Source organism: Pezoporus wallicus, unplaced genomic scaffold (assembly GCF_028554395.1).
Source record: "Pezoporus wallicus isolate ANWC-B61680 ecotype Strahan unplaced genomic scaffold, APGP_CSIRO_Pwel_v1 contig_13961, whole genome shotgun sequence".
Lineage (NCBI taxonomy): Eukaryota > Metazoa > Chordata > Aves > Psittaciformes > Psittacidae > Pezoporus > Pezoporus wallicus.
The window spans coordinates 337,909-354,141 of NW_026639900.1; the positions used below are offsets into that span (position 1 = coordinate 337,909).

The 16,233-nt window shown below is 40.0% G+C and overlaps 1 protein-coding gene across 1 annotated transcript in view; it reads right to left on the reverse strand.

The window, feature by feature from the left end:
* The window catches only part of NF1 (neurofibromin 1), a 63,408-nt gene that overhangs the window by 42,699 nt on the left and 4,476 nt on the right, over positions 1 to 16,233 (reverse strand). The window contains exons 5-24 of the mRNA XM_057416680.1: positions 13,995 to 14,101; positions 13,664 to 13,731; positions 13,348 to 13,423; positions 12,704 to 12,861; positions 11,897 to 12,070; positions 11,594 to 11,716; positions 11,222 to 11,296; positions 9,956 to 10,087; positions 8,998 to 9,042; positions 6,966 to 7,100; positions 6,308 to 6,421; positions 5,571 to 5,650; positions 4,158 to 4,281; positions 3,605 to 3,748; positions 2,936 to 3,182; positions 2,533 to 2,606; positions 2,337 to 2,420; positions 1,326 to 1,766; positions 753 to 892; positions 263 to 385 (exon numbers count right to left, since the gene is read on the reverse strand). Of these exons, the coding sequence (XP_057272663.1) occupies positions 263 to 385; positions 753 to 892; positions 1,326 to 1,766; positions 2,337 to 2,420; positions 2,533 to 2,606; positions 2,936 to 3,182; positions 3,605 to 3,748; positions 4,158 to 4,281; positions 5,571 to 5,650; positions 6,308 to 6,421; positions 6,966 to 7,100; positions 8,998 to 9,042; positions 9,956 to 10,087; positions 11,222 to 11,296; positions 11,594 to 11,716; positions 11,897 to 12,070; positions 12,704 to 12,861; positions 13,348 to 13,423; positions 13,664 to 13,731; positions 13,995 to 14,101 (2,664 nt within the window). The remainder of the gene's footprint in view (positions 1 to 262; positions 386 to 752; positions 893 to 1,325; positions 1,767 to 2,336; positions 2,421 to 2,532; positions 2,607 to 2,935; positions 3,183 to 3,604; positions 3,749 to 4,157; positions 4,282 to 5,570; positions 5,651 to 6,307; positions 6,422 to 6,965; positions 7,101 to 8,997; positions 9,043 to 9,955; positions 10,088 to 11,221; positions 11,297 to 11,593; positions 11,717 to 11,896; positions 12,071 to 12,703; positions 12,862 to 13,347; positions 13,424 to 13,663; positions 13,732 to 13,994; positions 14,102 to 16,233) is intronic.

A 16,233-nucleotide genomic window follows, 5' to 3' on the forward strand; every position in this document is an offset into this window, starting at 1 on the left:
GAACTGATTTTATTATACCAAGTAATTCCCCAGTCTGCATCACACACATTTTTACACGTGTTAAGTATCCCCACAATCAGAATAACATTTTAATGCAGCACCAGGCTCTAAGTTATTCTGAAGCCAGAGACAGGGAAACTATCCCTATAGCAGGAATAGGTGAGAATGGGTTTGGTTTATATTTTTAACCACATAACCAAACACAGTTACACTTGTCCACCTTACACTGTCCTAGAAGATGCATAATGCAATCAATACCTACCTAAATTTCATTTCTTGGCAAAAGGAAAGGTCATCTCTCCTTTCCATCATTACTTCTACTAACTGGCAGAGCTTAGTTTTGATTTGAATTGCATGCACCAGATTTCCAAGCACACGCACATACCTGGAGAAAAAAAAGGCAAAGAGAGTAACGAAATACTTAATGCTACTTCACACTCCAAGGCTCACACTGCTGATAAATCTCTTCAGCTCCATGCTGGAACCTGCAACCTGGCTGACCCAGCAGATGTGCATAATCACCCACCAAGTGTTTGGGCCACCTTTATTTTTGCCCTCCCAGAAAACCAGGCCCTGTATCAACAGAAGACAAGCAACAAATTTCATCTGGCCAAAGAAGTTTTCTGTTCGTGTAAGACTGGGCAGAAATCCACCCTTCAGCTGGTTTTTAACCACTACCAGCACTGTACAGAAAGGAAACCAGGAATGCTACAAGAACTACTTTGTACAGGAAGGTGGACAGGATTTCTTACCTAACCAGATTTAGCATCATTGTCTCAATACTAGCTTGTCCAAGGTGTTCTGAGCTCCCTTCTGTGTGATTGTCAAGCAAATTCTTCATTATAGCAATAGTCTGCTCTACAAATTGGGTGTTGGTCTCAGTTAACAAAACCTACAGAAAGAAAACGCTGGTCTTAGTTCTTTATACACACAAAAATAAAAAATAAAGGGTACTAAATACACTGCAGCATTGCAAAAATCTCACGTACAAGCATTTTCTAGTTACCACCTAGCCAAAAGAATTCCAATGCGTGTCAAGACTAAGTATGTCAATACTAGCAGCCATAAAGACTCCAAGAACTCTCTCACAGATTCTGTACTCCGAGTTCACTAAGAATTCAAGAATGGTTTCAATTACTCCATGTTAACCATAGCTTGGAATCACAAGCACAGTAATTATTAATGCACGCTGCAAAATTCAATCCCAACGCTTGCAGGTCTTTTGTACAGAACACCAATAGGTTTCAGTGTCAATTCCTAAGTGAAAGACATGACTGATGCTTTTAGTTAAGACACAAATGAGGAGGAATATATCAACATTTTACCTGTCCTTGAGAATCAAAAAACTTGCTGATGGTGTTCTTCAGTTTGTTAAACAGCATTGGATAAAGTGCTGGACTCAACTCCAAACCCACCAGATCTTTAATGTTAGTCCGTATCTGAAGTCCCACTTTCTCGTGGTTACAGACCATCAGAGTCAATAACCGATCAATGAACTTGCTGACAGGAGTCTCTGTGTTTCCCTCAGTGGACACCATGGATATCATGGAGCCCTTGCGCTCATTGACCGGGCCCATGGGTGGGCTGTAGGTGGCCAGCCCTGCATTGCTGCGGTGCTGCAGGCACACTCCTCCCAGGGCACATAAGAACCCTGTCATGTTGATCCACTCCTGAAGAGAGTCTGTGTCAGACAAGTCTATGGAACCTCCCCCACTGACATGCGACATTCGTCTCTTCACAATTGTCTTATGAAGACTTTCAGTAACCTGAAAGAGAATGGCAGGAGATGAAATGTCTTCAATTAATAAAAAACCAACGGAGAGACATCAGAAGTTTAAAGTATTCTGTGACACATCCTGCGTTTACAATTCCAGGCTTTCTGAAGATTCACATTTTGCAGTTTACTGTAACAGCAGAACAGAGATCTACACAGAGGCTCTGCTTATAAACAAGCTGACAAAGCAAGGCTGAAAGGGACTAAACAGGCTGCCTGGTCAATCCGCTGCTCTGCACCCAGATAGTGTGTTTAAATCATGATAGGCAGCAGCTTGTTTAAAACCCTCCAATGAAAGGGATTTCACCATTTCTCTAGTAGTAGTCCAGAGTTTTCACTACTCAAATTTTTAAGCTCAGCCTCCACCTCCCTTACAGCAACTGAAGTCAAATTACTTCTTGGTAAGCACAGTCAATGACTGCTTGCAATTATTTTTGTGGGGCACTTTCATGGAGTCTGCCTACAAAGCTCATGTTCTAGATTCAAATCTAGCAAAATAAGCAAGCTTAAAGAGTTACTGTGAATTTCTAGGGGTTGAAACTATGGAAAAGTTCATAGTCACCTGCCCGTCTTCCATTTTGGTCTTTGGATAGTTAAGGATTAGTTTTGTAGCTTGTTCCCATTTTGCATGTGTATCCTCCCAGGCCTAAAATAAGAGGAAGATTGTGTCAAGATTTAACTTCAAGACCACTTGCAGCAACAGTATTTTCTGTTTTCAAGAAATATGCATGCCAAGACTACATCAATTCAGAAGTTACCTCTGTGTTGCCTGCAGTCGGATGCTCAATACGCCTCAGTAACGCCATCACTCTCTTCTGAAGAGCTGCTCTCCCTGCAAAGGGGCACAGTACATTTAACCATGATTTTTAAAAACCCACCCACATCAATTATGAGATCTTTAGAAGTAATAAAAATTAAATTATTAACAGAGGAACACATCCCCTTAACATGTTCAGAAAAGGATTCTTCTTGTTACACGTTAAAATCTTGAACTCAGTCACCCAAGTTCCCTGCTCTTTCTAGCGACTCCACTGATTAAGATATTCCAATGACAACAGGAGCAGCAATCCACTCAAGAATCCCAACCTGTTTAAAGCTAAAACACAAACAACAGTCTCAGCACACAGGTACAAAGGTATTTCACTGGTCCGTGACTCTTACCTGTTGACATCATATTGCTAACAGATGCGAACTCCATGAAAGTATTGTAGTTTGGCAAAAAATTATGCACAGAGACTTCATCTACCCCACATCTGATATCAGCTTCCTCACAGAGGTGCCGGAAACAGGACATTGCAACGAGCACTGCCTCGATGTCCGGGCTCCACAAGAACATGTACAAGGCGACTTCCAATTTTGTTTGGGCTTGGCGACAGATGGGAGTTCCACTGCAGCCGGCTGTGCTTTCCTTGGGAAACAGAGAATTCAGGATTTGGTAATATTCCTTATGAATATGGCACCTTCATTAAAATCCAGTTTTATCCAAATTGTTCTTTAAAACTGCTTTTATTCTAGCAGGAACAAGCAATCCTAAACAAGACCAAAGCTCTTCCATGCTGCTGCACAAATAAAGTGGCTAAGAACTTGCTCCTTTCATAAGGATAACCATATACTTTGGAAAATCTATTGGAAAAGATCACGTTAAAAACCAGAATTAGTATTTTTGCTCATAAAAAGATGTGCTAAAACTAGCAGGAAAAATTAGGCTCGAGAAGCTCGTTTGTCAAAGGGTATACCTTATCAGATACTGGATTTTGTGATCCTTTACAGTACTGCACACAGGTTTTCCTCCCCAAGTGTTAAGAAGAATTATTATCATATCTTACTCACCATGGAAGAATTCCCTTTCCCTTTCCTGAGGGTAGCTCCTGGAGTACAGCGTATCATCTCTTCATGGTCAAGAGAAATCTGACTAGTTCCACCTCCAGAGACATCGTAAAGGAAGAGGAAGTGGCAGGAACTCCTGTCTGACTGCTGCGAAGAGAGGGAAGAAAACAATAAATCAACATCGTTTTTTGATGGATTTCAGGAAGGAAAAGCTCTTCACCATTTACACAATACTTCTACTGCTGGTGCTCTCAGGGATTTATAGTTACCCATATTAATGTATCTTAGAATGATATTATCCCCCTAAGAAATTATCTGGAGAGTCATCTTCAAAAAACATCACCTTGAGGTAAGCACACAATGATGCCTTTGCCTCCTGAAAGCCCTACAGGCTTCTTGGGCTTACTCTACAGAACACATGCTAACATAATGATAATTTAGATGTAATTAAGTCTGAAGAAGCCAAGCTCAGCAGTATTGTACATTTCATTCTACACATTCTATATCTGATCAGAAAAGCAGGAACTGACACAGATAAATGTTACCATTTCCTTACTTTGTTTTTTAGAAGGAATTTGTTCCTACAGATGAGAATCTCTCGCAGCCATTTGAGGATTTCTGTACTGCTCAGCATCTGATGACTAGTTAGCTTCTTGCAGATATAAAAAAGCATTTGTGAACTGCAGCAAAATGAAACTCAGCATTAGCTTTATAATCTAGCAACAACATTTGAAGATATTATTACATTTGACATAGAAATAGGCAATTAGCACAAATATCCTATACGTATACTAGCATCATGTTTTACAATGTATAATAGATAGAAGATAGGTGTGTAGCTTAAATGAGAAGCTCCCCTGTGACCCTTCCCACCGCCCAGCTGTCTCTCCAGCTCCCTAGAGGAAGTTAAGCAATTTGGGTACTTGTTAGAAGTCCGGACTCCAGGGCTGCCGCTTCGGAATCCTCCATTTATCCCCAGAACAGATACAGCACAGACAGTGGCAGTACAAGTTTACCTACACTGCTCTGACAACGTGTCTCAACTCTGTTCTGGAAGGAACACATCTAGGGATGTTCCTTCTTCATATCCATTCAGGCCTCACACTCTCTGTTAAAACTGCCAAAGGGTCCAAATTAGTGTCAATTTTAATGGGTGTTTCCCCCAGCCCGAGCAGCACAAACTCATTCCTACTGCTAGGAATTAGTGCCATGAGTTCCAGTTATTGCCCATCTACACAGGGCTCAGCCCCAAACCTATCCCATAACAAGCCCCTTGAGCCACACTCAGCAGTCATGCAGGCCCATTTGCTGATGCTGTGAGAGTTCCTCCTAGGCTGTTGCTCCCTTTCTTCTAACTCAAACACCAGTACCAACCAGATTAGATCACCAATCATTATTATTATTCAGCTCATGCAATTCTTAGCATTTTGAGCTTACAGATTCCTAGTTTAGAACTTAAATTTCCCTTAATATTCCCCAAGAAGTAACTGCAATAGCTGCTGTGAAGTTATAAAAAGTTCTTCAAATACAAAGGAAAGACAAATGGAGATCTTGGATCAGCACAAGCTACTACTTTCTTTAGGTGAGGGCTTCAGAGTCAAGATCAGCAAATACACACTTACAGAGCCAGCATAAACTCCCTCAGCCCCCAAAGAATAAAACAGAATTTAAACAAGTAGTAAACACTTGAATGAGGGGGAAAAGTCTCTGACTTTTCAAACTAATGATCATTTGGGCACCTTAACATCAGGCTGAAGGGTCATTCTGTAAACCAGCAGAATGTTTCCTCTTTCATTTCTGTTAGATTCATATAGCACAAGCAAGATACTTTTCCACGAATACACATAACAATTTTGACTGCAGATTCATGCTGATGTTGCAGAGCTTTCCCAAAACACTCTCGGCTATTTCAAAAGAGAAGACAAATCAAACCAGCCATTCTCTAATTCACACAAGTTAACTTACATACCTAATTTCCCAGAATGTCTCTATAGGTGCATCAGGATTCCACAAGTCGATGCTGTCTAACTGGTGAAGAACTAGCAAGGCCTAAATTCAAAACAAAGTAGAGCTTCACTTAAAAGGTAGATTTACCTTAAAGAAACCTTTGAAAGAATCAAGACTGAACAGTACACTGAAATCAAATTACATAATGGCAGGGACTTTTCCATCTCTAAGCTCCTGTGAATGACTGTCAGGATGTTACTACCCAATGTGAACTCGCACAGAGACTTTCACACTGAAAAGCATTATTCTTATACAAGAAATATTCTTGAATTCTACCATTAAACTATCAAGAATATGTACTTCATATATTGATAGGTAATAGAATATTGACGCTATTTGTGGCAATTCTTTTGGGGGAAAGTTAAACAAAAAAGCCTTAATTACTTACTAAATTCAACTATTTATACAAAGCTTTAATAGCATGTAGGTATAGTTAACCCTTTTTTTCAGTCTACCTGTGAAAACCTAAAGCATGAAAGATGCCAATGGAGCACAGACACTATAGTGCATTTTCTAGAACAGGAATCTGAAGACAGCAGCGTAACGTAACTGGAACCTCCTGGAAGACTTTTAGTGCAGGAGGCATTTAGAAAAGTATCAATAGAGACCAAACTCCAAAACACAGAACTTCAGAGCTTCTGCAAAAGCCTTGATCTACCTGTGCACCCCTCACCTGGCACAGAGGACGTGCTCTCTTACCTCCATGGCTTCTTGTGCGATATCTGGCATGCTGGACTGCGGAACGAGTTGCACGAGGCCCGTAATTAACTCGGCCGTGCTCCCCTGTGTCTCAGGCCCTTGCTTCCTTGGATTCTAACAGCAAGAGGCAAACAAAGTTTAAGTTGTAAAACTTATTACTGACCGACCGTGTTACTTTGAATGTAAAACATTTTAGTGACCAACCACTCCCTGTGATTAACCAGGCGGATTCCTGGATCTTTTAGGGACTATGTCAGTTTTAAGCTGTAACACCCTGTGCACATCAGATCTTTGACACAACTGAAATATTGAAACAATAAACAGACCTGAGAAAAGTGGGAGATCGAAGACCACACCTGTCCTTCTACTCAGTGAAATGATGACTTGTTTTCCCCCAACCTTTAGTTTAGCTTTCTTCTTCTATTCCTCTCTCATCCTGCCCCCCTCCAGAGTTAGAGCTTTATGATCCCTTTCCTTGTGCTGCAACTCTTTACAGTTTCTTTTTACTTTTGCCTTTTTCCTTTCAAAGCAGCATTAAAACCCAAGAAAAGAATGAGTAGGAAAGTATCCTAAGTGCCAGGTTTATGGTTTCAGTTTGTATTTATTCAGTAGCTTCAAAAGTAAATTTTCCTATGGATGAGTAGTACGATATACTTACACATAGCAACAGCTTTGGATCAGCATGGATCAGCTTTACCAAGGATAACAGCAAGAACTTGTAGCTTCTGGTTTCCAGATCAGTAGGTTTTTCTTTAAATTTAAGGCTTGTCATTTTCTCCTTAAATGTAAGACTCTGACAGAAGGAAAACCACAGTCACTGTCAGTAAGGCAGGCTACACAGTAGCTGTAATGAAACATTTTATAAGTGTATTGCTTTTATAATCCATAATTCATTAAGAACTTTGAAAGTATCTAAAACTCACTCCAGTACAGGCACACAGCTGTCTCCTTAAAAATCCCCTTTTACATCTGCATACTCTATCCCTTTAGTATCTTTACAGTTTCCTTCCAGATTGTTCTAGTGAGCTGCATGTGAGCATAAGGAAAGTTTATGCATAAGACGAATTGTGGCCAAGGAAAAATGGATAAAAGGACCAAAAATATTTACAGGGATTCTCTCTGGTCTGAGAAAGAAATAAAAGTAAATGTTTCCAAGTTTCCAAGTGAGTTTGAACACATGGGAGGGCAGGGAACTCTCTTTCAAAGGCAAAATAATTCTCTTTATATTCTGTCATCATCAGTCTGGATTTTAGCATTTTCATCTCTGCGACCTCTGAAAAATGAACCTTTTGGTTCTCACAAGGTAGGCAGTGCATTGCTTCGGTGAAATAAATCTAGCTCCATCTGAAAAAGCAGTGAACTACTTCTGGACAACTTCCTTCTCCTTCGTGAAATGAAGGACATTTGGACAGGCAAGGTATGCACTGAGATTTCACATTAGGTATTCTGGTTTGACTCCAAGATGAACCATATCATGTTCTACTACTGCTGTATGGCAAGCGACTGCTCTTCCTTCATCTCAACCAAAAATAACCTGGATACATGCTAACCTCTGAGGAACACGATATATGTATGTGTGCATGTCTGTACACATATACACACATATAAATACATGTATTAAAAAGGTGAACTTGTGTTGAGTGATCCCCACTATGTCCAAAATCAAAAGAATTTCATCTCTTCAATTACTTTACAGAATTTGTATTTTCATTAATTTCAATCTTATACCAGGAGGGACTGAAACTGCATTTTTGCTTATAGGTACCAAAATAGTTACAGGACAGTAACTTGGACAAACAAATCACTGTTGTGGATATTCACCACAAGAGAGGATACAAGGCTCTTTGGACACTCAGCTTTTTTAAGTATCCTGTGTAGTTTATAGTTTGTGAAGCTCGAACAGTAACTGGTTTTTTATTTTCACTGAACTTTACGACTTTTGAACAAAAAAAAACCCACCCAAATTAGCTGGAAATAATCCTCATGGTGACTGAAGAGATATGACATCGTATAACTCAATTCTACAGCAAATAAGAACCTCATTATGATAGAACTATTATGAAAATACACAGAAAATCTATCACACAAAAAGCATCCAATCAAGAAACTGGTTCCACACTGGTCAAGTTAACTAATTCTCTCCTAAAGCTACAGTAAAGGGAGTTCTGAGAAGAGGCACATGGCAAAAGAAGCCAACTTGTTCTGTGAAGCAATTTATTTACTTCACACAATCAAAACTAAAGCCTATGCTAAACAAAGACAGGGACATAACTGCTCTCTGCAGGTACAGCAAGGGGGTAGACACCAGTTTGAAGCTAACAGGCAACACTGGAACAAGAACAACGGGGACAAGTTAGACATAAATAAGTTTAGGCTGGAAATTAGATATGGCTCTAACAACCAGAGCGGGGAGATTCTGGAAGAGCATCGTGATGGAAAAGGGGGCAGAAAGAAAAGACCAGAACCAAGTAAAGGCTGTTACTCCCAGGAAGGACCTCAGCTGGTTGTGCAAGGGATCACGCTGCAGTTGCCAGAGGCAGTGCTGGGATCTCCTCCCATCCTATGTTCTTGTGTAAACCACACTACCTTCTGTCCCCAGATGAAGTGAGGTGACTGCAGTGGTAACTATGCACAGAAAAGTCAGAGCAAGGGAGGGCTTTTCTGCGGTAGTTACAATGGGTCATACTTACAGCAACAGAGGCCCACTGCCATGCAAAACAGTGACTGGTTGGCATCTGACCATGTGAGCGACAGCAGGCAATAAGAACGGAAAATAAGAAGCAGAAGACAAAGCACCACCAATCAATGTCCGAGTTGCCATTACAAAACCCCTGCTATTTTCTCAACAGATGAATACAGACATGTAAAAAGCAAGTTAAACATGTTGTAGCTTTCAATTAAAGGTATTTTGATCATTTGCTTTCATTTGAGAAGCCCAATAAGAGTATTTTCATTTGTAACATTTTAGGCCTTTCAAAACAACCAAGTTCCCTTACCACATCCAAAGTCCTCAGTGGGAACTGCTGAAGAAAGGCCACGCAGCTGCATGTGAACTTACTAAAAAATTTGGATGACCTACAAATTTGCATTTACCAAGGACTTTTTTCCAAGTCAAGCAAGAATATTGACTTTATTTCATAATGCCTGAAAAATCTTTCACTTTGATGCTGTCACCAAGACCAAACAGTCAATTTGCTCAACAGAAAGCAAGAGAAATGAAAGAGATACTCATGTCAATCGTGGGAAAAGCATTGCAGTTTTCAGACATTATCTTCACATACAGAATGCTTTTGTTGTCAGATTAAACAAGAATGGACATATTACCTAGCTATGCACACAGCAAGAAAGCTTAAAATGAACAGTTAGCCACAGAGGACAGTTACAGAAGAAATACTTCTATGTTGCCCATTTAAAAGCAGCATGAAAACTGAGAAACATACATCACTAACCGACCAAAACCAGTTAGTCAATACACCAAGGCCTGCAAGGTTTACAGAGCATGTATGGCTCTCTGTTGCTTTTTGGATCGCAATGTTCTTCCCCCCCTCTAGTTTCCAGTCTAAAGTTAATGGATAAAAAAGCTGGAATGGGATGGAGACACAGGAAAACCGAGGGGCTGTGTTTGCAGAGCTCCTTTGGAAGCCTTACCGGAGTCATGCGAATGGCCGGGTGGGCCCCGCAGCCCTGGATCGCCTTGTGAAGGGTCTCGCTGAACATGCTGCGCAGCTCCATGGAGTGGCAGTACACAGCGTCGATCCGCGGCCACCAGTCCAGCGCCGACTGCAACCACAACACAGCAGTGTTCAAACTGGCAGTGCAGGACTTGGATTATCATTCATTTCAGACCTCCAAACGTTACAAAAGCTGTGGTGTAACCAACCTTTACACATGGAGTATTTTACACTGCATCACCCACACCTTAATCCTGTATTCTCACTGTGAAACTCGTATGATTTAAAACGTTAGTGACTTAAACATGTAACAGAAGCAAGACTTCCAACTCAGCTGCTCCCTGTGTTACTCTTTCTGAGCAAGCACAAACTCTGTACCCACAAATGCAGGCAGCCATTGGGGATTTCAGGATACTGAGTGTTCCGATGTAATACTTCAAAACAAACAATGTGCACTCAATTCACTGTGATACACTGAACAAAATGGAAAATTGGTATCTGAAGTACTTGATAATATCTGAAAAGCTGTATTGCACCACCACATCTACAGGAACATTTTCTCCCCCATTTGCTAAAGTGCCTAATACTGTTTCTCCTGAAGTATAGCTTTTTCATTATGTTGTTGGGATAAATGAAATAGAACGTGTTTTGTAAGTTAAGTTAGGCTGGCTGCTCGACACTGACTCCTTTCATACTGAACAGAATGAAAATTAAAGTGCTATTTTAGTGACTTAAAGCAAGTAACAAACTGAAGGTCAGCAACTGTACAAACTTTCAAACTACTTTTGGTATTCAGCGTTTACTACAAATTTTACACTATTTCAATTCATACTGATCAAATCCCTGGACGAAACCATGAGGGCAGCTCTTCCCCCAGGTTCTCATGTCAATATGCTAGATGTGGAGTAACTCTGCATGTCCTGAGAGTGTTTTTCATGCATCAATAAAGCATTACCTACTATATAACCAGAAAACATAAAGATTCGTTTGTCATCCTACATCAGAGGGTATCAAAGCATATCTCTGCTGAAATGTTATACAGGAACACAAGCTCTTAAACTGGGAACCCAACTGGTGGACAGCATGAACAAAGATTTGTATGTCCTTCCTTACCAGCAACCAACTCCTGCTGCGTGGATTCTGGCTACAGAATATGGTGTACTATTCAAACTGTATTTAATAAGCAGATGCTGATGTGAAGAGAAATTACAGATTGGGCTGATGAAATACTTTCAGAACTCACATTTGTGATGATTCGGTGGAGCGAATTTACCAGCACATAATGAAATGTTGATGGGGAATTCTGTGCCAGGCAGATCTATAATAAAAACACATAAAAGCTACTTAGGAACATCTCTGTCTTTGCCATCTTTCTTATCATACTGAACAACAGAGTGGAGCCTTTTTATTAAATTGACAAAGCTGTCAAATCTAAACAAGAGAAAGGAAATCAGCTAAGGATAGAGTTATAAAAACATGCAGGGATTTATTACTAAGAGATATCTATACAGTTGAACTCATTCGTGAGCTTCCAGCTGCTGTTAGTGTATCTTTCATAACTGACAGGTCATCAACAGTATGTGGAGAATGACTTACCAGTAGGCAGCATTCTCACCTTAAAGTGTTGGTTATTATGAGGGTTTATGCGGAAACAGGAAACCAAGCAGTCAATCATAAGGTCTACATCTGCATTTTGATTGCCTCTTGAAAAAGGTTTGCTTGGATTAAACAGCAAATTCTGTGTGTTCCAAAAAAAACAGAAATGTATAAATCAGACACCAAGATTACCCATGTCTACTGTCAATACAACATTTTGCACTTCCACCCACTATGGTATTCAATTAAGGAGAAATGTAAAGTATTTCAGTATCTTAAAATTCAGATTTCTTCCTTGCAAATAGGAAACAGACAGTTTTACCTTCAGATCTACCACCATGGACTGCACTAGTAGAAAAATGACAGAATTATCTTCCCAGTTGATGTACGTAGAAGCTTTGCACAGTTTGACACAAGCAATAGCAGCACTTTCAGTCAGCTGTCTGCTCCCACCGTGGCCTGCAAGTGCCTTCCTGAGATTGTCCAGGAACAGCTTCTGCACAATTCAAACCAGGAATAGTTATAGCCAGAGCTCTGGTAATCTGTGGGCAGGGTTTTTAGATCCTTAAATATTAAAACCAAACAACACTTTGTTTTCTCATTGGAAATCATGGATATTGGGACTGCAAAAAACAACTTGATGCAGCATTCTGGAGAAATGTTATGATTACTAAACTTCATTATTATCTGGGGCAATGAGAATGGTACAAAGATAGATGGCTGTTTACTCTTAACCGTCGGGTTTGCAGCCTCATCTAATTCAACATCTGCCACAGGTGCTGCTATTAGGGACCACCCAGTACACACACTGCAGACATCCAGGGCAGCACCACACCGGCCAGCTAGAAGTAATGCTACCAGGGGAAAAATCACATCGCTGGGATTTAAATCTCCAAGGAGATGTAAAAGTTCTGATGTAACACTGTTTGGGACACACTATCTGTATGAAGTATTGACAGTGACAGAACATATGTTAGGTGAGAACTTAAAAAGGGTGCATGAATATACATATGGAATTGTAATGTGCTTTTTAAGCAGTAAAGACAAAATACACCTGAAATACCGAACAAGCAAAACCAAGCATCCTCTAGAAATCAGAACCCAAATTCAGATACTTTTCTTCTCTTACCTTGTTCATTTTAGTTTCTTCCACTACGTCCTTTGCTATATCTTGGATTATCTCTGGACACAGGACCAGGAGTATGATTTGCAGTGGCCAAACTGCTGCTTTACGTTTTGTGCTTTCAGCAAAGCCATCCACTAAGTCAAACAACTTCTCTGCACAATCTGTAGAAAATATAAGCCCAAGAATAGGTACAAAAGGTATAAAAGGTATAAAGAGGGATAGCTCCAGCTACACAGAAGAAAAGTTCTGGTTTGCACATTACTGGCACGCTACTGGGGGCAAAATGGTCTCAACCCAGTTAAAGACATGGTTTCCCTGAAAACGTTAAGTTTTCCTCTCTTTTTGCCTAGAGACAAACGCAGGTGATGGTCTCTAAGGTTTTTCATGTATCAAGATGAAAAAATACATTTCAAGAGTTTCCACATTCTAGGTTTTATTTCTTTGTGCTGTGAACCACAAAATGAATCACTTTTTAGTTAAAACATGAGTCAGGAGAGACAAGAGACAATGATAAACCCCTGCCTGCCCTCGGAAGGGTTGAAACAAATTTGGGGTTATTCTTATTTGTAGGCTGCACAAGAAGCAGAGAGGGCCAAAAATGCAAGGGAATGTGTCTTTGGAACAGTGTATCATTGGTTATGCCTTACCAGCCATATCAGTCTGAGGTGTTTGATACAGCTTTGTGAATTCATCAGGATAGTTTTCCACCCAGTTCCAAAATGCCTGCAGATAATGCAAAACATCTTTACATTCCAGAGCTTCCAAATATTTTCTCTGAATTATGTATTCAAACAAAGCGAGATTTTCTTCTTCTAATCACTCAACATCTCTTGCAGAACATACATGCATCGAAGGGATGCACCGACTTACACTTCATCGTAAATTACTGAATCGCAACTACTCCTTAATTAGAGCAAGTCCGCAAATAAGCAATGAAACAGAAGACAACATTAAAATACTCACCTTTTCAAGACTGTTGATAACAGCCAATTGAGCTACTTTCTTAAGGGCTTTAAACTTGAATACCGTCTCTGTAAAGGTAAAACATTTCTGCATTTAGGAAAGACACCTGGTTCTAAAAAGCAACACAGATTATAAAAGACACCTGAAGTGGAAAGCCGTTTTTAAACCAATGTGTTTCTGTGACTTAAATATTCTAAAATACACTGGTAAATATGTGACTATTTGGAGTAAACCACGGCAATAAAAAGATACACAGATCAACAGCATTGTGTCAGCTCTAACTAGCCATATTCAAGTTAACAGTATTTCAAAACACAGGCTCAAATCATACCTTGCAAGAGTCGCTTTAGTTTGGAACAATCCACACTGATGTACTGTAAAAGTTCAATATCATGAACATCAGCATTATCTTCTGAACAAACAGTCAGTTCCTGTAATCTAAAAATATGCAAAGTAAACTAACTTCTCAATGGGATTATGTCAGAGAGGTATGAACACATGCCTATGGTTGTACACATTGGAACAGCAGGGGAGGATTATCTGATCTCCTCAGATAAACTTCTCCAGGTTTAGAAATGGAAGATGAAGCTTGAATGATTAAGTGTTAACATCTTATCTTGCTCCATCCTCATACTGAAAAATGGATCTAGAAATACCAGTGATGAGTCTTACAGGATACCAACACCATCTGGTGACAGTCTGTTTATGCCCAAGAGTTGCCTAAATCCTTCTGTTATCTACCATACTGTAGCAGTAATCTTGTCATCTTTCCAACTAAATATTAAATTTGTGGAATCGTGACACCTTCAGACTACTGCTCCTTAACAGCAAGTCTTGCCCCAGGTCATTTCTCAAGACTAAAGCAGTGACTGAAGGTACTTAACATCACTGAGCTACAACCACCCCTTGTAAGCTAAAGGAGGGCCACATTTTTTCTGGTCTGATCAAAGTTTAATCACACCAGTTTAAACAGAACAGCATCTTTTACACTTTTGCATCTGATGATTTACTAAACATCTCATCAGATACTAAGCCACTAATAACTAAATCGTATGTTCTCACAAACTAAAGATTGCCATGTCTTGTTCCAAAGCTACAGATGTGTTTTAGACATGGAATGTGATTTCTAGTACTACACACAAAAGCAGTTCTTCATTTCTTCAATTTAACAGCCCTCGCTGGGAATGGGAAGGTCCCCAGTGCTGTGCTTTTCATGCCAAAAATCCCCCAGCTGCTGTACAAGGCCTAGAAATATGCCTAAACAGGAAGCACAGGTCAAAAGATCAGCAATGCTAACTGTCGGCAGGCTGACCCCTGTGGAGATCAGCAACAACTGGTCAAATATTTAACTGTTCATGTACAAGCCATCTGAAGCGAAAAACAGGTTAGGGAAAAAGCACTGTGTGCCAGCTCTGAGGGATGGCAGGAAGGGATTTGGAGCTTGAGAACTAAACCATGCTAGAGACATGTGAATAAATATAGATCCATGGACCAGATTCAAAGACTGTCAAAAGACTTCAACTGAAAAATACTTCCTATAAAAGGAGCAAAAGAAATTGTTTCCATTTCCATAAGCAACAAAACATAATCAACCTATTGAGTAAAACCACATCCTCCATCCTAGCTGCCAAGTCCATGTTCTTGAAGCAGAAGTTATTATAGCTCTGCAAAAGCTTTAAAAATACTTAAAATTTAAAATTATTAAATAATTTTAGACTGATTTCTAAAATGCAAGTGTTTTCCAGCATGTGGGAAGGAACTGTTCTTCCATTAGAAGGAATATATAAATCTTTGTCTCAATTAAATTGGCACACTCATTGCTATGGGACCACAGGAGGCTGCCCAAGCTCCACTCCTAGCAAAGCAAGGGTGATGTTAGTTGTGACAACATGTGCCTGGAGCTAAGCTGCCTCAAGCATCTTTCAAAAAACATCTAAGTATTTCAGTAATAAAAAGCACAACTCCAGTGGATTGGCAAATGCTGAAACATCAGAAGGATGTGGAACAAGGCAAACAGAGCAAAGAATAGATGGAAACTTTGGGCCTGTCTCTCTTCTCACTTAGCAAAGACAGTTATTTTTACAGTCAATGTGCTGTGAAACTCAAGTCAGGCAGAAGACAAATGGGTCTTTTCCAACAACTAACAAACTGCCCAGCTGTTTTGCCCCCTTCAGGCCTAAGACAGATTTGACATAAAAGCCTTCAGGCAGGAAAAATTCAGAAGGAAAACAGCCCTGGGGCTCCAGTCAAGCTGCAGACAAGCTGAAATCATGCATTCTAAACTCACAGGCAAATGTATGCAACCCATCATCTTCAGCAGCCTTTGTTTTCCAAAACACCTTGCAAGAACTTATTCAACTGAGTTACCACTATTTTCAGTCTACAATAGCATTTGACATGTACTTATGAAAGCAAACTAAAAATGCAGTAAATGCAGCTCACAGAAACTCTGCTGGCGGTGACCTAGCATGGGTATGAAACAGGTTCATTTGGTAACCAGAAACTCAAGTGAAGTTTCGAGAGGTAGTTTCACTTAGGAACTAAGGAACCATCTTGTCAGATATCATTTA